The sequence below is a fragment of the Typopeltis vanoorti genome, chromosome 19, assembly GCF_054136105.1.
Source record: "Typopeltis vanoorti isolate ZY-2024b chromosome 19, IOZ_Tvanoo_1.0, whole genome shotgun sequence".
In the NCBI taxonomy this organism is placed as follows: domain Eukaryota; kingdom Metazoa; phylum Arthropoda; class Arachnida; order Uropygi; family Thelyphonidae; genus Typopeltis; species Typopeltis vanoorti.
In genome coordinates this window covers 79,800,696-79,825,173 of record NC_143567.1, presented here as the reverse complement: position 1 = coordinate 79,825,173, position 24,478 = coordinate 79,800,696, and the positions used below count along the sequence as shown (strand labels likewise).

Here is a 24,478-nt window from a genome sequence, read left to right as displayed (position 1 = left end):
ATAGCAGCACCCAATTGTATATTTTGTTCTGCTAGTTCTATCTCACACCAAATAGCCTCAAATGTGCTCTTTTCTCTATCCTGCAGTTCAACTTCTATACTCCTTGGCTGCAACTCATCAGCTATCATCAATAACACTCCTCCCTCCTTTTTATTCTCCCTGTCACTCCTAAACACGCTATACCCATCACATTCAATCCCGCTAGCTTTATCATCTTCTGTCAGTCATGTTTCACTAATACCAACAACCTGTGGCCTGGAAGTGCCAACCAAGGCCAAAAACTCCTCCTTCTTGTTCCTAATACTCCTGGCATTAGTGTACATGAATTGCAGAAGCCCGTTAGTCCCATCCCTGCTTTGAGTTTTACTATCTATCCCATTCTGATTTGTTATCCTTTGTACTTGCTAGAATGCAAGAGATGTAGTATTTTCAGGGAGGACAGAGGAAATAGGAAGGAGAGGATATTCAATTCTTTAGCAAAAGAAGAAGGTACAAGTTTTCTATGGCGAGAGTTGACTATAATTGTTTTGGAATTTTTCTTTCCTAGCTATCTTTAACAATTAACAGTTCCACGCACTTTATTAACGTTATAAGTATATTCACAATATTATTATCTATTACATTGGGTTATGAAACCTTCTAATAACTAACTTTTTCAACCTCCACCCTAAAACATGAAAATTGATCATTCGGTGTTCATTCTTATGCTTATCTTAGCATTGAATCCTTCCCATTCTAACATCCAGTTATTTATCCAGTTAGTCCCAAACAGAGCCAGAAGTCATATAACTGACTACAGGGGATCCTCGACCTACATCAGCCTCGACATGCGTCATTTCGACTTTACGGCAGTGATTCCATAAATAATTTAAAAAATAAATTTCGACTTGAAGCAGTGCGACGTAAAATTCAAACGTCGCGGGCAAACTTGTTTGTGAGTGCGGTGGAAGAATACGCCGTTACGTACCGTTTGTTTGGGAGAGGTGCTCCTCTCACTTTTGTGTTTGTGTTTTTTTTTTGTGACTTTTTACCCTTCAGTATGGCTCCCAAATGTAAGGCAGACTCTTCCGATGGCAGTGTGTCGAAGAAAAGGAAAGCCATTACATTAGAAGTGAAATTAGACATTATTAAAAGGGCAAAAAAAGGCAGAAACGGCAACGAACATTGGCCGCACGTTGAACTTAAGTTGTACCACATTCGGGACTGTTATCAAGGATAAAGTTCGCATCCTTGAACTTCATGGGTTGATTTCATGGGTGCCAATCCTTTCAACTGTGATTATGAAAAAATGTAGTAGGCTCATTTTTATGTTTGTTTTTTTATTACAGTTTCATTTTTGTCATTTTTCTGTACTATACAGTAATTATGTTCTCCCTTTCATTTTCCTGTGGCCTAGTTCTGTTTCTTGATATATATGTATGACTTTAGGGTGTTTTAGGTAAGGTAAGTAACTTAGGCTATGGTAATTCCAACTTGCATCAAAAATCGCCTTTCGGTCCGTAGGAATGGATCTCCAATGTAACTCGAGGACCCCTGTATTTTAGACTATATTATGTTTTTCCTGGTTATGTTTGATAACTGGATATTTAGTATAAAATGTGAGACACTGAACATAACTGTTAGCCTTGACTATTTTTTAAGTCTCCTTCTTTTATAGACTACATATGTGTTATTCAATTTCAGGATTAATTAGCTATTTTTGTTGATTTTTTTTTCTTCTTAAGACGTATCAGGACCGATTTCCAGATGTTGTAGTTGGCTACTCAGGACATGAAACAGGAGTGGCAATCAGTATTGCAGCAGTTGCACTTGGTGCTAAGGTATGTTTCAGAACATGTTAATGGTAATCTATTTTTAATAAATAATTTTAGTAAAAAAAAAAAGAGAAAAATTATGGCAGTGAATTTGTTTCACACAAAAGCAGAACTTGTGCATCTACACCAGCTTGGTTGGCCAAGGCTCTCCATCCAACAGGCTGCAGGTTTGAATCCTGCTGTGATCATGGATTATTATTATTATACAAGTATCTCCATGGAGTCAAAAGACTCATTGCAGGAGATCTACACTAACCATTGTTCACACATTACCTATGATACCTCTTCTTAAACTTATTTATCATTGGGACACCCACAACTACCTCTGGCAATCCATTCCACTCATTCATCACTCTTCAAGAACCTAGTCTGCATACCCTTACTAACTACACTCTTGCACAACTTCTAGGGATAACTCCTTGTCCTCTCCTTACTCCTCATTTCTTCAAAAATTTATTTTGTGTCAATCAATCTTATAGAATCTCTCTCTAGTGATGTATAAGTTTTTGTCATGCCATAAATTAAAGATACCAAGAAATTATATACTTGGTTTAATCCTTTATCCAAGTGAGGCTAATGACTTCACATCACCTGCCTTAGTGTCCCATAATGCAAAGCACATATCCTTACAGACATGTATAATGCTACGCATTATGGGAAGGGTCACTACCCCAGACCATTTCGACCTTTATTGAGGTCTCATCAGTGGGAGCCAGATCCAGAGGTGATACTAAGGTTGAAGTAATGCAGAAGTCATATTTTCATATACGAGTAGCCAAAAGGTGTCACACCTTATTATTAAAATACTCTGGATTAGAGATTGTCGTTGGAAGTTTTTTCACTTGGTATCTTTCACTTCGTATCACCTGTGGTCTGGCTCCCACTGATGAGACCTCAATGAAGCTCATGTAATGCAGTTAATTGTAGAATAACTTTGAATACTTTAATTTATCAATTAATTGTAACCAAATTTGTGCATTGAGTGGGGGAAGAATGTCTTTGTTTTAAGATATATTAGAAAAAAATAAATGAAGGAGAATGCTACATTTAGTTTTGGGGGTATATTTGAATTACTCATTCAAATTTAGAAGAGGAAAATGAGGCTTACCTCTATACTACAATCATACAATCTGCAAAAGCTTCTGGAAGAAAATGGGATATTCAGTAGAGAGTCACTGTTTCCCATTGAAAATACAGGTAAAAAAGTTATAAAATAGATGAAACTCAAAAAACAGCAACTCATGAAAAATCACAATATTCAATTGGATTGGTTGACACAATAACCAGTCAAAGCCACTGATTTTTGGGTGCTATTATCTCTGTGCACACCCTTCCTCGAATTCTGGGTGATTTCAATCCACTGGAATGCTAAGAATTTGACCTGCTGTGCCATCCGTGCGTCTTTTCAAAGGGCTCAAAAGTGTCCATATTTGTGATCACACACCCAGACTATTAACACGAATGCAATGCAGTGTTTACACATCACACTTCCCCAAAAGTGTCCACTTCATGAAGCATTAGTATACTGTGTTTAATTTTAGGAATCACGCAAAGCCAGGAAACAATTAGGGTAGTCTTCCCTACCTTCCATATTACCAGGTGTATAGCAACATCTGACAAAATATTTCATTTTGTTCACCTCTATCTCACACCATACAGCCTCAAAACCATTACCACTATTCCCCTCCCCCTTGCATCTCTACCTTTTATGGACATAACTCTTTTTCTATCATTAATAGCACTCCACCTCCATTTTAACCTTTTCTATCTTCACAAAATACATCATATCCTTCTATCTCTATTCCTTTCAGGATATCATCCTCATCCAACCATGTCTCACTTATTCCAACAATTTTTGGGTGTGCAAACTCAATCAATGTGATCATTTCCTTTGTTTCTGATACTTCTGGCATTTGTATACTACCATAACAGCTCATTCCAGGATCTAAACCAAATTTCACTGATACCACTTATTAGATGTGACTTCACCATACTTTCCTTGAGCCATTTCTTTTTCTCATTACTCATCCCAAATCCTCTTCAAATCCAGCTGTTTTTCCCCACATTCAACAACAACCAACAATTATATTGACTGATTAATTATGAGACTGGCTAACTCACATTTAGTTGAAAAAGACCAGATAAAGGTTACACACTTCTTGGACTGGAATCGAACCCAGGTCTTTCCAACCAAACGGCTTCGTTTATACTGACTGAGCTACAGAGGCTCCTAGCAGTTAGCTAATGAAGCAAAAAAATTAAAAAAACTAGGGAGTTCTTTTATTATATGCAGACCGCAAAAAAAAGGATGATTATGATAGGATGACTCTCCATGATGTCACATTCACAAGGTCTTTTATCCTTGTGAATGTGACATCATGGAGAGTTTGAGAGCAGTGGATGATGAGGAAAACTGACTGTGAGTGAGCAAAAGGTATATGCAGAATTGATCAAACTCGTTGTTAATAAGGCTATGGAACTCAATGATATATCACATTGCATTTTGAAAGAATGTGCCAGAGATTTGACATCTGCCTTGACATAGCTGTTTAATTTACATTTTACACTGGGTCAAGTTCCAAAGGAGTGGAAGGAAGGCAAAGTTGTACTGCTTTATATGGGAGGTGACAGAACTCAAGCATCAAATTATAGGCAATCTGTGTGTCAGGTGTTGTGATTGTGAATGTGTTGGAGAGGCTGGTGAGAACCTGGATCCAGAATTGGTTGACAACAGTGGTATTATCTTTGGTGGACAGGCTGGATTTGCTAAAGGGAGATCATATTTCAGTAGTCGACTTACTTATAGATAGGCCTATATGTTGGTTACTGATAACTATTAATTTTTCAGGAAATAACAACATATACTAAAATATTAATTATAAAAGACTTCCATTAATATTTTCCTATATTTCAGCAATGTTACATTGCCATCATCAGGGATCACAAAAAAATTACATGTGCAAGCAGGCACTAACACTGAGCAAATGAGGACTTTTGCTCAGTGTTAGTGCTCAGTGTACATATGCACATATCATTATATTTTGTGATCCCTGATGATGGAAATGTAACATTGTCGAAATATAGGAAAGTATTAATTATAGTATTTTATTAATATTTTAGTATACATTGTTATTTCCTGAAAAAATAATAGTTAATCTACTTACTTATTACAATAAGGTGACAGCTGCATTGGATGGAGGAGGTAGATACACACTATATTTAAATTTTGCAAAGGCTTTTGATAGATTACTACTTGATAAATTGATAGTCAAACTATTATGAATGGAGGTTGATATTAGACTAGTGCATTGGATTGGAGATTAGCTATCGGATAGATATCAGCAAGTTGTGTATGAGGAAGCAATATCCCAGAAGTGGAAACCCACTAGTGGTGTGCCTTGGGGGTCTGTTTCGGGTTGATTGCTGTTTAACCTGTATGTTAATGATATTAGCAAAGATCTGAATGGGAATATTCAGTTGTTTTTGCAGATGATGCAAAGTCTGGACGAACTATGAGGAATAAAGCAGATGTTGTGGTCTTACAAGAAGACTTGAATAGACTGAGTGAATGGACACAAGAGTGGGGATAAAAGTTCACTGTTGCAAAATGTAAGGTTTTAAAATTTGGAAAACAAACCTTTTTACTAAAATAAAGAGCCAAAAGGCTTCAGTTTTCCCTGCATTTCCCTGCTCACATTCACATAAGGAGAATGTGAGCAGGGAAATGAGAAGCAGTTTTTTTTGCATGGAAGTTGTGAATGATTGAAATGTACTGCCTGAGAACATAGTGTCTGCAGAGAATTTGAATGTATTTAAGGGACAGTTCCGTAAATGACCTTAGTCTAAATTGACTGAGCTACCAAGGTTTAAAGAGCATACATAGCTCAGTCGGTATAGACAAAGTCCTTTGGTCGGAAAGACCTGGGTTCGATTCCCATCTATGATGTGAGGAATCTTTATCTGGTTTCTTTCGACTAAAGGTGAGTTAGCTGGTCTCATACCGAAGTGGAGGGTTTTTTCATCCAGATTTACGGCCATGAATACTTATGACAATATGTGGAAAAGGTAGGGTCCTCACCGCATGTCGCTATGCTTGTAGTTAACCACGAGTCGCATCATGGTAGACAACCTTCTGGATAGGAGACGGCACTTGAATGGGAAGGGACAGTATGATGAACTGTGTGTATTACAAAGGGACCTCCTAGATGAGTCTTTAACTCCATGGGGTCTTAATATGATAATAATAATAATAATAATGTCCTCTCTTTTCTGCTCATCAGCTAAATTTGGTGAACATTTCATCCATTTTAAACTTATCTTATTTAACCTCCTGACTTTTAGAATATTTCAGATATTTCTTCTGCTCACTGTTTGTTGGCTAGCATCCAAGCAGCATTGATATTTTTTCACCCAACTCCTCATTCATTGCTAATCTCTTTTCTCTTCTGCTCCTTCCATGTTCACTGGTATTGTAGTCCCATGTATGTATATGGAATATATATATATATATATATATATATATTCCATATATCCTAACCAGCTATTACCCTGGTATTCACCTCATGGTCACTCTCATCACTCTCACCAACTATCTGAAAAGTTTTAGAAAGAGACTTTAGAATTTCTATTGTTATTTCAACTCTCCACTGGGAGACAATCTGTCACATGTAATGGTGAACTCTACAAATTATTCAATTCCTATTGTCAATGTATAAAAATTTACTGAAGTATAAAAATGTATTGAAGCAGTTCATATTTTTCCCATTTGCTTTTATGATTTGCCTTCAGAACACATGCAATTTACAGACAAAAAACACTGTTGTTGATGATGGACGATAAATGCCATTGATGGTTAGTAGTGTTGTAGTTGGAGAATTAAGTAGTAGTGGAGAGGATGAGATGTATTTAGTGAAATAGAGTAGTGTGCCCTCCCACGATGAGTCCTTGGACTCCCTGAAGGTGTTCACGTAATAATAATGGAAATTATAAATCTCAAAGATTCAATGATGCAGCAAAAAATAAAAAAATATTTTTCTGAATATGAATAAGAACTCTTTCTGATCATATCTCTTCAATGCAATGTATTTGCTACCCTAAAGCTTACTGATATACATAATGTAAAAATTAAATTATAGAATAACAACTTACATTGGAAAGAATTATTATTTAATATGAGAAGAATTTTTTACCATATTTTGTGACTGTTCTTAATGTGTATAAGAAAAGCAATACAAGAAATAAGAATAACAGTTGAAATTAATATTTATAATATAATATATAATATTTATTGCAGGAGTAGAGTTCCATATGTAAGCCATTAGAATTCCATTAATCCATTAATAAATCACCTACCATTAAAATGAGGAGTGTTGTTGCTAAACATAACCTCCCATAAATTGGGGAAGCCACTTATAATCATTTTTTGTTAAGGTTTAGTTGTTGGGTATGGGCTTCACAGCTTTCTTTTTATGGGCTAACTAGTCAGTCTACTGAGATGCATTTAGAAGAACAGAACATCAAGATTATATTTTGCTCCTTGAATTCAAATAGGTCAGGTATGGCTAGCAACACTATATACTAGACATAGAATATTCATTACATTTTACATAAAAGTTATTTCTTATTAGAAAGACTATAAAAAAGTTGCAAAGTCCATATGGTTAATATTATTAAACTGCCAACCTTTGCCAGTTCATTTAAAGATTTGATTGAACTGGCAAAGGTTGGCATATATGAGAGGTAGTGGAATACCAGTTCAGCAAGACATATATGGTTTATTCTTTAGAATTCAGAAATGGAAAAAAAAATGTGAACTATACTGGGGTATACTATAGGAAGTGAAGGGAATTTTATGGTAAGAGTGGACAGGGAAATCAAAATTCAGAGGATGTTTAGCAAGTGTGGTGACAAATGCAAGGAACATTTCTGCAACTTTGTTTTTGAGAAAAGCATCAGGAGGATTTTTCAAATGATGAAAGTAAGAGAGGAAACAAGAACAAGAGAACTTTCCAAGGAATTATTTCACGTTGTGATAAAGAAAGCAGTGAGGAGTAGTTGTTTAGCATGGAGTAGTGTGGTGAATGAATGGAATGCAGTGACATTGAGAGAACGTGGATACAAACAATAAATTGAATTTAAAGTGCAGTATGATAAACATTTTGACATCCATATGACCTGTCAGGAAATTTTTAATTTCATGGAGGTCTATAATGATGGTGATAATTATTTTTCCATTATTGGAAATACAACACAGTAAACAAAAGCATTGTTATTATTATTATTTTTTTTTTTTAATTTTTAGGTGTTGGAACGTCATTTTACTCTTTGTCGAAATTGGAAAGGTAGTGATCATGTAGCTTCATTGGAACCAGATGAATTTAAATATTTAGTTTCAGCAGTTCGTACTGTTGAAACAGCTTTAGGAACTCCAATAAAATCTCTGAGAGAGTCAGAGATGCCTTGTTATAATAAGGTATTGTTTTTTCTTTTAGTAATTTTTTTCTAGTAATACTTTTAACATTGTATTAATGATATGATATGACTATGGATGTCGTTGCAGATGACATCCATAGCAGGAGCAGGATGTCATCTGCAATGCTTGTTCTTTGCATTTGTAAACAAACAAAAAAAGTACACATTTGCTAAAGGCAATATAAATTGGAATTTAGTTATTTAATAATTCAATAAAACTAATTATGCTAATTATTGTTTATAATAATCAAGGGTATTTAGATTTATGTGAAAATGTGTTTGTCCTTTCTTGTAAAGTGTCATCTCTATTCAGGAAGTTTGCTATTATTTATTGATTGATTGATTTAACCATTTTAACAGTTTCTGCCAGCACCACATTCCAAATGCATCAATTTTTCTTCTGTTGTTCCTTTTTATTGTCCAGCTCTCACACCAATATGTCATTATGGAAGAGACTATAACACTGACTAGTCTACTTTTGGTACTTAGAGCAATGTCTTTGCTTTTCCAGATCTTATTCATGTTGACCATTGCAGTATGATCCAGAATGATCCTACTCTTGATTTCAGGGGTGTATCTGCCATCACAGTCAATGTTTGAACCAAGGAAGATAAAATCCTGAACTGATTCAATTTCTTCATCACTGATTTTAAATTTCACTTCTCTGCTAGCTGCTGTTGTCATGATTTTTGTTTTCTTTATGTTAAGGTGCAGCTCCATTTTTTCACTTTCTTTCTTGATTTTCAAAATTAGATTTAACAGGATCTCTCTGCCAATAAGGTTGTCATCTGCATATCTCAAGTTGTTTATAGTTTTTCCTCCTATCTTCACTCCGATATTGGATGAGTTCATGTCTAATTTCCTCATAATCACTTCAGCATAGAGATTGAAAAGAAATGGGGACAAAATACATCCCTGTGTCACACCCTTGCTGATCCTGAACCAATCTGTGTCACCATAAAGTATTCACACTGTTGCTTCCTGATCAATATATATATATATATATATAGTAATGTAAACTAAAGTGTTTTTAATCTATATCTATTTTGTTAATCCTTTATTTTATCTATATTATTTTAATATCCTTATTTCTTTAATATCTCTCTTGTTTATTTCTATATATCTTATATCTCTTATCATCAATACCCAAATCTTTAACTTGTCTCTTTCCCTTATACAACTCTATTAACTTTAAACTTATATCGTCCTGTTCCTTATTTCTACCTCCAGTATTCCTATTTTTATTATACCAAGTATCTCTAGATATTTATTTGAATTAGTGACTGCGCCTCAGGAAACCCTTTTATGGCATTAAATATTACTACTTTCGGTAGATATCATTCCTTACTCTTATATACAGTCGTGGCTATCCCTTTATCTAAATCTCGTATTAATTATCTATCTTCCCCGCTCACAAGCTCGGTTGTTTTTTAGAACAGTGCATCAAAGAATTAAATTATCAAGCAACACTCTATTATTATTTAAACAACAAAATTTTAATTCACATAAGACATTTTTACACTGCATTTTCAATAATAAAAGGAAACATCACAATTTAAATCTGCATAAATAGGCTAATTAAGTTCCTGCATTATCTCATGCAAAATCATGTCACTTATTTAACTAATTTTCTTAATATCACATAAATCATTTATACTGAGCAATGGTACTTGTTACTAAATTATTAAATCTTACTCATTGAACACATAAACAATATCTTTTACACTCAATTGCTCTTTCCTTTCTATGCTGGGAATATTCTATAGGCAAATTTCACCAATTCAGCAAACAGTTATACTATGACATAATTCAAACTACGAATTCCTGACATCTAATTACTTTATAATTCTTTAACTGTTAGATTTGCCTATTTAGATCAGCCTCTACTTACAGTCCATTAATAAGTGTTCTCTTAAAAGCACAAGGAAATTTAAAAAACGGGTCAACTCACTTTATAGCTGCTACCCTCTGTGTACTTGGCTTCGAACTGGACTTCCATTCCATGTCAGGGTTTTTTCAATCCCTCTTTACGCCGGTGATGGATCACTGATGCTTCCTTGGGACGCTGTACTGCCACACTTCGGGCGAAGATTATCGGCTTGTGGAATGCTTGCATGCACGTTAGATCAACGGAGCAATTTCTTCCCTCTGACAACAGCTCCCGGCGAAGACTCGTCAATTCGTCATCGACTATCAGCTTTGCCTGGCGGATCGGCTCCTCGTCATCTTTCTTTCAGATCACTGACGAAAATTTCTAGAACCGATGTCGTGTCCTCAATGGCTTACATCTGCCGGACAACCATTTGGGACTTCTCGATCCTGACCTCTGGATCCTTGACGAAAATTTCTCGAACTGATGAGAATTCTGGAACCAATGATGCGATCTTTTCGCCCACACCTTTTATTCGGTCACTTCTGAATCCTTGTGCGGAGATATGTGAACCCCAAGCATTTCGGCAAAATCGCTTAATCCTTTTCTCTGACTGACCCTTCTTTTGTTTTTCTCCTACACTCCCTAAATCCCATTCGTTCTGGCAGCAGACATTTGTTTGAAGCTTTTTTCGGTCCACCTAGCACTGACCTTGAGCTTCCCATGTAGAACACACACAAAGTTTGATGTTTTTACAAAAATCTAAAATTATACTGCTTACTACTGGCAAGATATTGCCTTAATACTATACCTTCTAGAATATTCCCTTATTTGGCATACAGCAATATACAAATTCCCATTGGGATTATTTACATATAACATACAACTATTTACAAGTTACAGGTCTTACTGGGCTCAACCTTGGTAAACCTTATGTAAAAATATTTAGACTTGTTATAGCTATATAAATATTTTTACAGTAATCTAATAAGTTTGATCAGGTGAGTGGGACACTAAGGTCATGCAAAGCCATCCCATAGCTTATCATGCTCTACACAGTCAAAAGCTTTGCTGTAATCAATAAAACACATGTGTAGGTCTTTCTGGTGTTCATGGTTGGTGGAAGTTTTTCTACTTGGTTATACTATAAATTAAAGATGCCAAGATATTATATTTTTGGTTTAATCCTTTATCCAAGTGTAAGCAAACAAAGTTTGCACCTGAATATTTTCAGGAAAGGGCAACTCGTATATTGAAGCTAATGACTTCACATCACTTGCCTTAGCATCCCATAATGAAAAGCACATATCCTTACGGACATGTATAATGCTCTTCATGGGTCTTTTCAGTCAGGTGTTCATGGATCTTTTCAATGATCCATCTGATGTTGACAATGTGATCTCTAGTGCCTCTCCTTTTCCTGAAACTAGTTTGTACATCAGGTAGCCTGATTGATAACCTGCTGTAGCTGTTGTTGAATAATCTTCAGTAGGATCATGCTTGCATGAGAAATCAGTACTATTGTGCGATAATTGGAGCAATCTCTGGCATCACCTTTCTTTGGTAATGGGATGAATATTGATCTTGTCCTTAGGCCATTTGCAAGTGGACCATTTCTCTTGGTATAATGCTGTGATAATGTTGACTGGTACTGGTTTTAGGAATTCTGCAGGTATCCTATCAATACCTGAGGCTTTCTTGTTTGGCAATTTTTTCATGGCCCAAGCTATTTCTCCCTCCAAGATGTTTCGTTCTCTGTCAAATAAGGCCATTTTCATTGTCTTCTTGGTGTGTTCAGTCAGGTTGGCGTATAGCGCTTCTGGATATTGTTTCCACCTGTTCTTGATTTTTTGTTGGTCACTTAGTTCATTTCCATTGCTGTCCCTGGCTATTACTTGTCAAGCAGAGAAACTGGATTGCATGATTTTTGCTTCAGCAAACAGGGCTCTGGTATGTTCCTTTCTGTTAGCTTCTTCTAGATGTTGACATTGTTTAAGAGGGGAATGAGAGAGTGTTATGGGAATGATAGAAGAGGAGAGAATAGGAACAGTAGAAGAGAGTGAATGAGAGAGTTATGAGAATGATAGAGGAGGAGAGAATAGGATAAGTGGAAGAGAGGGAATGAGAGAGCGATATGGGAATGATAGAAGAGGAGAGAATAGGAACAGTGGAAGAGAAGGAATGAGAGAGAGTTATCGGAATGATAGAAGAGGAGAGAATGGAAACAGTAGGAGAGAGGGAATGAGAAGAATGCAAGAGAGAGCACTGGAACCAGGGATAGAGTGATGTCAGGAAAGCAGGTAAGTAGGGGAACACAGAGAGAAAGTGTTAGAGGAGAGAGAGTGAGGGATGCATGTGAGTTATCGAGGAACAGGGTGATAAGAGATATAATGTATGGGGACTCAATGATCCATGGTATTCAAGATAGGATGTGTGAGGAGTGTTTGCCTGGAGGAAAGATAGAAAGTGTGGCTATGGCAATTAAGAGGAGTGAAAGGGTGGATGAGATGATTGTGATGGTAGTAACAAAAATGACTTGAAAGGTAATGTAAATTGGGCAGTGAGAGATATGATATTCTTGCTTGAGGTTGTACGAAAGAAGACGCAGAGAGAAAAGACAGTGCGTGTTGCCTAGGTATGATAGTGACGAGCTGAGCAGAAGAGCAGTAATATTGAATAACATTATAGCTAGAATGTGTCAGAAGAGAGGATTGGAATATGTGGATGCTTGGAGGGCATTTGAGGACAGAAAGAAATCGTATGCGAGAGACTGCTTGCATTTGAATGAGGAAGGAAGTAGGCATCTGGAGAGATTGCTGTTCTGAACAAGTCGGTGTGTCAACAAGTCAGGGACAAGTCAGGGAAACTAGAATGCCCAGGGTGGATGGTAGCAGGGATGGCCTCTTGCGGGAATGGGTACTTGGGAGAAGGGGGGACGACATCAGGTAACTCTGAGCACAGTGGAGTCTAGAGGGGGAATAATGCTAGGTATAGAAACAGTGGCATTTTTATGCTTTATACTAATGCCAGGAGTATCCAAAATAAAGGAGAGGAATTGGTGGCTCTGACAGCATCAGCCTGGCCAAAGATTATTGGGATCACTGAGACATAGCTCACAGAAGAGGATATAATAACAGGAATAGAAGTAGCAGGGTATAGCATTTTTTGGCAGGATAGGAAGGGAAAGCATCATGGTGGAGTACTGCTTATGATAAGTGATGACTTATGTCCCTCTAAGAGTGGAGGCTTTGGAAGGCAGTGATACTAATGATTTTGAAAGCATATGGTGTGAGGTAGAGGTGGGCAAGACAGGATATTTAGTGGGGTGTTGTTACAAACCAAGGAGCACAGAGGGGTGGGGACCAGGAGATGTTTAGACAGTTGAGCTTGGCAAGTGCAAGAAGAATAGGCTTTGGAAGGCAGTGACACTAATGATTTTGAAAGCATATGGTGTGAGGTAGAGGTGGGCTAGACAGGATATTTAGTGGGGAGTTGCTACAAACCAGGAGCACAGAGGGTGGGGATCAGGATATGTTTAGACAGTTGAGCTTGGCAAGTGCAAGAAGAATGAACGTTATGGGAGATTTTAATTACAGCAGTATAAATTGGGGAGAGGAAGATGCATGTAGCAATAGGGGAATGGAATTTCTAGAATTCTTGAGGGACAAATGTCTTAGGCAACATGTAATAGAGGGAACAAGAAGTTCAAGAGTTTTGGATTTGGTCATAGCATTAGAAGAGTTGATAATAACTGAGATGGCATCTCTCCCACCAGTTGGAGAGAGAGAGAGTGACCATATGGTTTTGACTTGGAAGATGAATAGACATGCAGGAGTATCAAAGAGATGGGAACGTATGTGGAATTATAAGGCAGGTGATTATAATAGTCTTAGATGTCAACTTGGAGAAGTTTCATGGAGGGAGGAATTGGAAGGCCGGGATATCATTAGTACTTGGGAAATTGTGAAGGAATATTTGTTAGCAGCAATAGTAAGTGTATTCCACAACTGATGAAGAGGACACAATTTGGAGTAAAGTGGAAGACCAACAATATTAAACAGGAACTGCATGCGAAAAAGAGGCTATGGAAGAAATATGAGGAGACAGGTGAAGAGAAGATGCATGAAGAATATAAGACAGAGGCCAGGAGAGTGACTAGTATGGTAAGGAAGGCAAAACTGGAATATGAGAAGAGATTGGCCCTAAGATCCAAAGAAAATCCTAATGAACTTTTTTTTAGCTACTTTGTGGCCAGTAGGAGGAGTGGATTGTGGAAGAATGACATTGTGTGATAAAAATGGGAATAGAGTGACTGATGCAGAAAACATAGTGGAATTGTTCAATGAACCCTTTATTGGAGTATTTCATCTAAATTTTAATGGTGGAGGGATAGGGCAGGTTCGAGGGGTTTTAGAGGTGCAGGAGGAGAGTGTGTTCCAAATACTGAGTACTCTCATCATTATCATCACAAACCATGAGCTCACTGCCCGTTGGTGTCCAATACCTCCATCACTGTCTTCTTCCACCTTTCTTTGTCTAGTGCACAGTATTGCAGTTTCTGTACACCCATTCCACACCAGTCCTTTATATTCTATCCATTCCCTGTATGGTCTACCTCTTCTGTTTAAGCCATCCAAAATACCAAACATAAATGTCTTTATCTTCATGTCCTCACTCATTCTACAGATGTGTCCAAATAATTGCAGCTTCCATTTTATAATCTTCTGCATTAGATTCTCTTTCAAGTTGTATCTTCCGATAGAGCTCTTCATTTGTGATTTTCTGTACCCATCCTATTCTTAGAATCTTCCTGTAACAAGTTTTTTCAAATGCCAAAATTCTTTTTCTTTGTTCCTTATTTATTACCCATGTTTCAGATCTATACAGTACACCACTAAAGATGCATATTTCCAGTACTTTTAGTTTTGCTTGCAGGCTAATCACTTTACTTTTCCAGATGTTATCCATGGCCTTCGGATTTGTTGTTCCCTTTGCAATCCTGATCTTTATTTCTTTTTTACAGTCCAAATCATATGTCATTTTACTTTCCAAATATGTGAATTGTTCTACATTTTCTATATCAATTCCATCCACTTGTATCTTTTGTTTCATGTTTTTCTCTCAAATACCATTGTCTTTGTTTTTTCCAAGTTCATAACAAGTCCAAATCTCTTCCCTTCCTCATTTAACAGTTTCAGTGGTTTTTGTAGTTCTCTTTCGTCTTCTTCAATAGTAACAATGTCATCTGCAAATCTCAGATTGTTAATTCTCATTCCGTGTACAGATATTCCTTTTGCATCTTCCTTCAGTTTGTCCATTGCTCTTTCTAAATGTGCGATGAAAATTCTTGGTGATATTGGGATCCCCTGTCTAGTACCTCTGCTTGTTCTAAACCATTTCCCCAAATCATCATCTATTCTAACTGCTGCAACTGCATTCTGATAAACATATTTTAATATAGCTATTAGTTTTTTATCAGTTCCATAGGATTCTAGCACTGCTGATGTCACTTTCTGGTCAATACTGTCAAATACCTTCTGAAAATCAACAAAGCAGGTATATGTGTTTTTGTTTTTTCTTAGCTTTCTGTGCTATTAACTACCTTGTCAAAATCTGTTGAATTGTGCTTCTATCTTTCCTAAATCCTGCTTGCTTGTCTGCAAGATATGCTTCCAATTGAGCTCTCAATCTTTCTGTTGATATCATCATCACCTTACCAAGGTAACTCGTCAAAGCAATTGTTCTATAATTTTTACATTCTAGCTTATTTCCTTTCTTGTATAATGTCACTAATATTGATTTCACCCACTCCTCTGACATTTTCCCTTCTTTCCATACCATATTACATAGTTGGTGCATTTCTATAACCATACTTTCACCACCATATTTAATCATTTCTCCAGTAATGTTATCATTACCAGGACTCTTGTTGTATTTTAGTCTTCCTATTGCTTTTTCTACCTCTCCTCTTAAAATGTCTATATCATACTCATTACCTGGTGGTGATATCAGCTTCAGTTCTTCAATCAGATTCCCAATGCTAGCTAAATCTAGTTTTTCTTCATATAACACACTACAGTATCTTGTTCACTGCTGTACAATTTTATCTTTGTTCATCAATACTTTTCCTTTTTCATCTTTAATTGTGGTCTGTTTTGGTTGCCACCTGCTATTAATGGTTCTAATCATTTTGTACATCGCCCTAGTTTTATCCTCTCCATAGTGCTATTCTATATTATTGCATTGGGCTTCTGACCTTTCATCTTATCCATTTTGACTGCTTTTTTCACCTCATTACACTTTCTTCTATACTGCTCCTTTATTTGTTCTGATGTATCCCTTCTTATCTTCGATATTCTCTTCTCCTGTACTAACTTCAGTGTATCTAATCCACTTCTTCTTGATCTTCTCTTCTTCTAGTATTGTTTCTTCAACTGCATCTTCTATCGCCTTCATTACTCCTTTCACGCTTAGATTTGAATTTTCTTCTTTGTCCCTACTTTTAAGTTTCTCTTCTAACACTGTTCTGTACCTTCTTCCTATTTCTGCTTCACTTGTTCTTGTGGTATCTCTTTGTTTCTGATGATGGGGTTTGTATTTTCTTTTTAATTTCAACTTGATGTCTATATCCACTCCTTGAAAAGTTCGACACTGCTTACTGATGTTATCCATCTTCTTTTAATCATATCAAACATGTTCTTGGTTTTACCATCATTTGATCGTCACATCCATTTTCTACACCCCTTTTGCTGGAATCTTGTGTTACAGATCATCATCTATTGGTCCACAGCAAATTCTAACATTTTTTTAACCTTGTTCATTTCTTTCTCCAAAACCATATTTTCCCATGACACTTTCCCAACCATCATTATCTATTCTGACTTTAGCATTCCGATCTCCTTCAATAATTAGTGCATCTTGCTTTGGTAGTGTTAAAACTATGGTTTTATTGTTAAAATCTAATAGTATATGGTTAAATCTAGATTCATATTAATTCTTTACTATACTTCTGACTTATCGTCAGTTACGCTACCTCTATCTTGTGGCCACAATTAGTAAGGCTCATGTGTGCAAGATGTCAAGAACAAAGAAAGTGCCTTGGACTGGAGCCAATCTCTTTGTCTGATTTACTGATGTTTATTCTAATTTAAATTTTTGAAAATTTGTTTGTTAGTCAGCTGCACCACCAAAATTCTAGGACCAAATTCACCCCCAAAATCCAACATTTATGCAGTGTGTATTATATTGCTGGCCCAGTTGGCTGAGTGGTTAGCATATCCGCTCTCCAGCCAAAAGGCTGCTTGCTCGAATCCCGCTGTGGGCATGGATGTTTTTGATTGTCTGTGAAAATACTAGTGGTTGTGGGCAGTAGATGATGATGGCAGTTGCAGTTCACTGTAGTTGGTGAATTGAGTGGTGGAGACGGAGAGTTGTAGAGCAGGTGCCCTCTCTCGATGAGTCTTTGAACTCTTTGGAGGTGTCACGTAATAATAATAATAATAATAATATTTTGTGTCTGTGCGGTTAGCCTAGCTGCTGTGCACTTCGCAACCATATGCCTGGGGAAGGAGTGTACTAGGTTCGAATCCCGTTGGTGACGTGAGGTGCTGAAGGATCTTCCTCAGCCATAGTCAAGTTAGCCAGTCTTGGGTGTGGACAGTAGGGTTTTTTCCCCAGTTTATTCTGGGAGTTTTCATCCCACAAAGCAGGCAAACCAGCCTTGAGAACTCAACATTATGGACATAGGATACACTGAGGCATAGAGCTGACCACCTTATCCTGTGAATGGTTTGACATCCGATGGTATCATCCTAACCCTCAACATCCCAAAGTAAAAGAGGGAAAAAGGCAGATGAGATGAGATAATATTTTACTTTGAACTCATTCACAGTCATGGCACCCACAGATTCTGGCAACCTATTCCAGTCATTCACCACCTTCCAAGCAAAAAAAAAAAAAACCTCTTTCTAACACCCTTTCCAACTACACTCTTACTCATTTTATAAGGATGGCCCCTAGTTCTCCCACCACCAGACCTGTACCAAAAAAATTTCCTCTGAATTAATCTTGTAAAAACCCTTCAGTAATTTGTATGTCTCAATCAGATAACCCCTTTTCCACCTATCAACCAGTTTCTGTAACCCACAAATCTTCAACCTGTTCCCGTAAGGTTCATTCCATAGACCTGCTGCCATTTTGGTCTGGATCCTCTGGACCTCTTCCTCATTGCCAAAGAAACATTGCTGCCTGGATCTGCATACAGTAGTCAAGTGGGGGTCTTATGAAGGCTTGATAAAGAGAAAGAATAACCTGCTTGTCTCTGCTCGTCAATGTATTCTTCAGTAACCAAGCAATCTATTGAGCTGTTTTGGTCACTATTGCTATGTGCCCCCCCCCCCCCAAACTTTAACTCCCTATCCACTAACATTCCCAAATCTCTGGCTACATGAATTTCCTGGAGTACAGTTCCATCAATGTGGTATATAGTTGGTAATCTTTTCACTCCAAAATGCATAACCATACATTTTGCCACATTAAACTGATATCCATTCTCCTTTGTCCAGACTGCCAGTCTATCCAAATCACCTTGCAAAATTTTAACATCATCTGTATTAACTATTATTCTACCCAACTTTGCATCATTAGGAAACAACTGAACAGTTCCTCTCAGATCCTTTCCTATATCGTTAATGTAGAAATTTAACAGTATAGGTCCAAGAACAGAACTCTGTGGCATGCCACTCGTCACAGGCTTTCTTTTGGACTCTACTCCAGAATAAACTACTCTCTGATATCTCTCCACCCTCTTATCCACCACAACCTTATATCCATTCCCATGTGCCTAAGTTTACTGATTAGAATGGATTAGAATTCCATGTGGTATCCTGTCAAAGGCTTTTTCAGTCCAGCAGTATCATTGTAAACCCCATTACCTTTATCCAACTCCGTTGTCACTGTATTATAAAACGTGAGCAAGTTATTGAGGCATGACCTACCTTTCACAAAACCATGTTACCCTCAAATAAAAAGTATCCCATTTCAATCTATCCATTCCTGTATTTTGCTCTTGACCAACTTCTCCAATACTTTGATTACTCCTAATCAGTCTTGGAGCCACCTTTATGCAATGGAACTATCCCCCCCCCCCCCCGGGGCTAACCCAGAGCTGAGACTTAAACAATCTGGTCAAGGAGGGCACTGACAATTCCCTAGCAGTTTCGCATAAAACTCGAGCTGATATACCATCCAATCCCACAGCTGTATTCATATTAAAGTTCCGTAATATGCCTTGCACCTCCATTTCATTTACCTCAGTGCCCATATAAGCCTTTTCCTCTGTCTCTAATGATAACAGTTCTCTGGCTCACTAAGCCACTTTGCTTATTATTATTATTATTATTTGACACCTCCAGGGAGTCCAAGGACTCATCGAGGGAGGGCACCTGCTCTACAGCTCTGTCTCCACCAACTGACTGCCACTGTACCAATGCCATCTACTGCCGACCACCACCACATATTATACATTTCTTTGTCTACACCCTCATCATTCCCTGGCCTATAGGAAAGTAGTGGACAAGATATGGAAAAGTAAATCAGTGAGCCCTACCACAAAGTTGAGATTTCTGAAAACATGCATATTCTTAAGCACCCTCTCTCTCTCTCTATGGTGGTGAGACATGGGTAATGGTCAAATACTCTGTGAGATGAATATTGGCATTTGAAAGAATATGTCATAGAAGATTCTAGAAATTGGATTGATGCAAAATGCAACAAATGAGGAATCATATATAGAAAAGTGAACTGGAAAGAGAATCTAATTCAGAAAATAATTCAAAGGAAATTTAAGCTTTTTAGACATATCTGCAAGATGGATAACAGCAGAAAAATCAAAACCTTGATGTTTTTTACAACAGACAGTATAAACAGAAGAGGGTGGCCAAGACAAGAATGGATAGACAATGTCAAGAGTTTGCAGGATTTGAGTCACCTGGCAATGGACAGAAAGGAATGACAAAGAATGATGAAAACTGCATTGGACACCAGTGGACTATGGATTTATATTTACCAATGATGATCTGCCCCTGGCTCACACCATACTGCTCAAAACCATTGTCACTGTTTTCCCCTTGTATCTCAACCTTCTGCAGACATAATTCCCCTGCTATCATTAGAAGCACTCTCTCTCTCTCTCTCCCCCCTCCCTTTCTGACTTTGTCCTCATGAAAAACCTCATACCCTTCTATTTTCTGTTCCTTAGAATACCATTCCCATCTAATCATGTTTGGCTTGTTCCAACTATTTTTGAATGAATAAACTCAGTCAATACAACAATTTCATCTACCTTATTTCTGATACTCCTGGCTTTCATAAATAAGCAAGCAGGTCATTTCTTGGTCAGTAACTGGTCTTACCCATGCCGCCCCTGGTTTGCAACTTCACATCTGCTCACCTTTATAACCCGTTGTAGAAAGTTTTTTCACTTAGTTATAAATTAAATTAAAAATGCCAAGAAATTATATTTTTGTTTAATCCTTCAATCCAAGCCTAAGCAAACAAAGTTTTCTCATGCTTGGATTGAATTTTGCATGTGAAGTATTTCACAACTTCATGCATAAACTTTGTTTGCTTGTACTTAGATCAGTGATTTTCAACTTTTTCATAATATGGCACACGTAGACTAATTATTATAATTCTGTGGCACACTAAAAATATATTCTTTTAATTTTTTTGATGATCTGGCAAAAAATAGGCATAATTTTGATTGATTCACCAACTGTAAGTTTCGTAAAATATAAATAAGGGAACTTCAGGTGCGGATGGAAGACCAGACACTAATAAATAAATGCGCAAATTACGACATTATTTCTTTCAATTAATTTGTTTTCACAAATCTCGCGGCACACCTGAAGATCTCTCGCGGCACACCAGTTGAAAATCGCTGACTTAGATAAAGAATTAAACAAGAATATAATTTTCTTGGCATTTTTAATATAATTTATAACCTATATATCTTCCTAGCCAACTATTCCCTATGCATCTCAGGCAATTCCACTCTTTTGTTGACCATCTCCATAGATGCCATCATTACTGCATTTTGAATCCAGTCTTTTTGCATTGTCTCTCTCTGGTTCTCCCCACCCCAATTCTCCTTTTGCTGTTAAGCTTGTATTCATGTTCTCGCATTCTCATCTCTCACGACTCTCCTCTCCATTTATAGAAACATCAGTCTCACCTGTTTCGCTCTCCTGCTCACGTTTGACTACTTCTAATCTTTGTTCACATCAATCATTACACTTCCTTCTGGCAACAGTCTCTCCAGTTGATTCATACCAAATCCATTTAAATGCAATCCAACATTTTTAAACCGTTCGATTTGGCTCGTTTTTTTTATGATGAACTCATGAAGGGTCACAAGAACTATAATACTACACTACCATGTGTGGGCAAGTGATTAAGGAGAAAAATGTAGCAATGCCCATGAAAGTACCTACAGAAAAGGCACAGCACTGAAACAGAGCACCTGTCATAAAGTACTAAAAGGGGTCTTGTAAAGGAAGGGTCATCTACTAAGTGGATTGGCCTCTTCTGAATATCATCAAGAATTCTTAGGGATGTCTTGGGTACTCCACTCCAAATATGGGAAGAGAATCTGACTGACCTTGGGGTGGAGTACCCAAGGTCAGTCAGATTTAAGACTTATAAAGTATTAGGAGTTGAGAGGAAGAGAAGTAATGTTTAGAATGAAAAAGAACACCAAGCTTTTTAGAGGCTAAGGAGGCTATGTAAGTAATGTTTATGCCAGGATAAACTAGATGTGACAATCAACCCAAGAAGAAAAAGTTGATCTTGAAAGTAAACTGGAATGTTATCAGAAGTGAGAGGGAATGAGGTAGAATTTTTCTTGTTTTTAGAGAAACTTGTGTCATAGTTCTATACAATATATATACAGTTGTAAAGTGTTTAATTCCACAAGCTAAGACTAATTGTTCAACTCCCCCCATCATTTACAGGAAAAGCTCTCAACTATCAAACAATATATGAAATTAAATAGCTTCTCCGAGAGGACTACACAACATCTGTTTTACTCCTACAAACCTAACCTAAACAACAAGGAATCAATACTCCAAGTTCCAATCCTATACATCTCTGGCATTTTAGAACTGATTTCAAGAATTCTGAAGAAATATGATTTAGTAGTGACTTTTATTCCTATTAATAAACTCTCAATGTATTTCCCCTCTTCAAAAGATAAATGCTCGCCTGTGTCTCTTCCAGGTACCAAGTTCCATGTGATTGCCATCTTTCCTACTTCAGACAAACTGGACACTCGTAGAAAAAAAAAAAAATACAAGAACATCACTCATATATTTTCCACAAAAAATCCAATAATTCTGGATTAGCTCAACATGGAATAGAGGTAGACCACAACATTCTTTGGTCTGAAGCATGCCTTCTATATAGATATCAGTACAAATTTGAACGCCTATTTAAGGAGAGTGCTGAGGCCATGCTTCACCACCCTAACTCGAATCGGAATGACTGTCTATCCTTATCAAAAATATGGGAAAGTTTGATTTGAATAACACATCATTAAAGTTTTTTTTTAAACTATTATATATATATATATATATATAGTTTATTTTACACTGTTAACCTTTTCTTCAGTGAAAGCATACTGCTATTGGCAATTTAACATCATGTGGCTCGTTCTATTTCGAATTAATCAATTGTTTGCATTCTACCTTGTAACAAATGTTTTCACTGACGATGGTCTGTTAATTTCAGACTGAAATATATGGGCAGTATATTTAATAAATAATACTTTTACCTTGTGTTTTCATCATGTATATATTGTATAGGATTTTTCTTGCTGGTAATAAGGTGGGCTTGAGTTTTTTTGGCATTGAAATTTACTAAGTTCTCTTCACCCCATTTGAGGATGTTGAGGAGGTCAGTATTTAAGTCACTCATTATGGAAGATCTTGAGGGTTTATCGAATAAGGAAGAGGAATGAAGCGTACTGTCATCAGCGAAGCTGTGAATAGGATTTGAAGTCAGAGAAAGAAGGTCATTGATGTAAAGGAGGAAGAACATGGGTAAGAGCACAGAACCCTTGGACACTACAGCATTGATAGAGAAATCTGATGAGAGGACACCATCCACCATGATGCACAATGAACAACCAGTGAGGAAGCTGGCAATCCAATCACAGAGTGCAGGAGGGAGACCATAAGATGGCAACTTTTTCAGGGTATGACACGATCAGATGCCTTTGAAATACCGAGAGTGATGAGTTTCTCCAAATCTTTCTTTGGCCTATCATGAATGCATTCCACACACTGACAAACTGCATCCCTTTCCCCTCACATAATCTTTTCTCATCATCTCAACTCATCATTGTCATACCTAAGCAACACCACAATTAGCCTTTCAACCACATCAATGTTGTTGTCTTTCACTCGCCTCAGTAATTAATCTTTTGACATCCATGACCTATTCCCACCCAAATCATTTATTCCCAAAGTCACCACTAACTTATACATTTACTTCTCATATCCAGAGTATAAATCACACTTCATCCTCCCTCCCTCCCTACCTACCTCTCTTCTGGATAACAGCCCTTCTGCATCCTCTTATCCACCACACTTTTAATAATGAAATCTCCATTACTCTTGAGCCATACACCTACTCTCCCCCCCCCCATTATCTTTCATTTTATTGTATTGCCCACATCCATCAAATGTTTAATCTCATTCTGCATATGCCTCATCTAATTTCTCATCTTAATAATCTTGCTGTTCAAGTCTCACATTCCTGCAGTGCTCTCTTTCATATTGGCAGTCAAGCTTGCTTTCGTACCCACAATCTTTTTTTTTTCTTTTGTTCTCTCAATCACAGTTGCTTTTGCTCCTTCAGTCTCTTCTATACTCACAATTATATTCTTAACACTCAGTTCTTTCATTTGCACATCTGGCAGATACAATACTTGGTCTTATGCTCCTCACTGCTTTCCACTCTCTAACATTCCTCCTCATTCTCAGTCTCAATTCTCATAAATGAGAATCTTTTACTTCTCATATCCAGAGTATAAATCACACTTCATCTTCCCCCCCCCCTCTCTCTCTCTCTCTCTCTCTCTCTCTCCTGGAAAACAGACTTTCTGCATCCTCTCATCCACCACTCACCAGTCACTTCTAATTTCCAATCACTTGGTACCAATGGATTGGAATTGGAATTCGAGGACAAAATTCAGATGGATAGATAGGAATGGGATAATGTACTGGGGACAGTATGATTTTGTGAAGGATAGTTCATGCCTTCA

General features: G+C 37.1%; 1 protein-coding gene across 4 annotated transcripts in view; it reads left to right on the top strand.

Annotated features, from left to right (window-relative positions):
• NANS (N-acetylneuraminic acid synthase) overlaps window positions 1–24,478 on the top strand; it is a 158,738-nt gene that overhangs the window by 93,327 nt on the left and 40,933 nt on the right. For 3 of the 4 annotated variants that reach the window (XM_090408944.1, XM_090408942.1, XM_090408940.1), the window contains 2 exons: window positions 1,725–1,820; window positions 8,116–8,286. In XM_090408944.1, the coding sequence (XP_090265070.1) occupies window positions 1,725–1,820; window positions 8,116–8,286 (267 nt within the window). The remainder of the gene's footprint in view (window positions 1–1,724; window positions 1,821–8,115; window positions 8,287–24,478) is intronic. The other variant, XM_090408943.1, reaches the window with a different exon arrangement.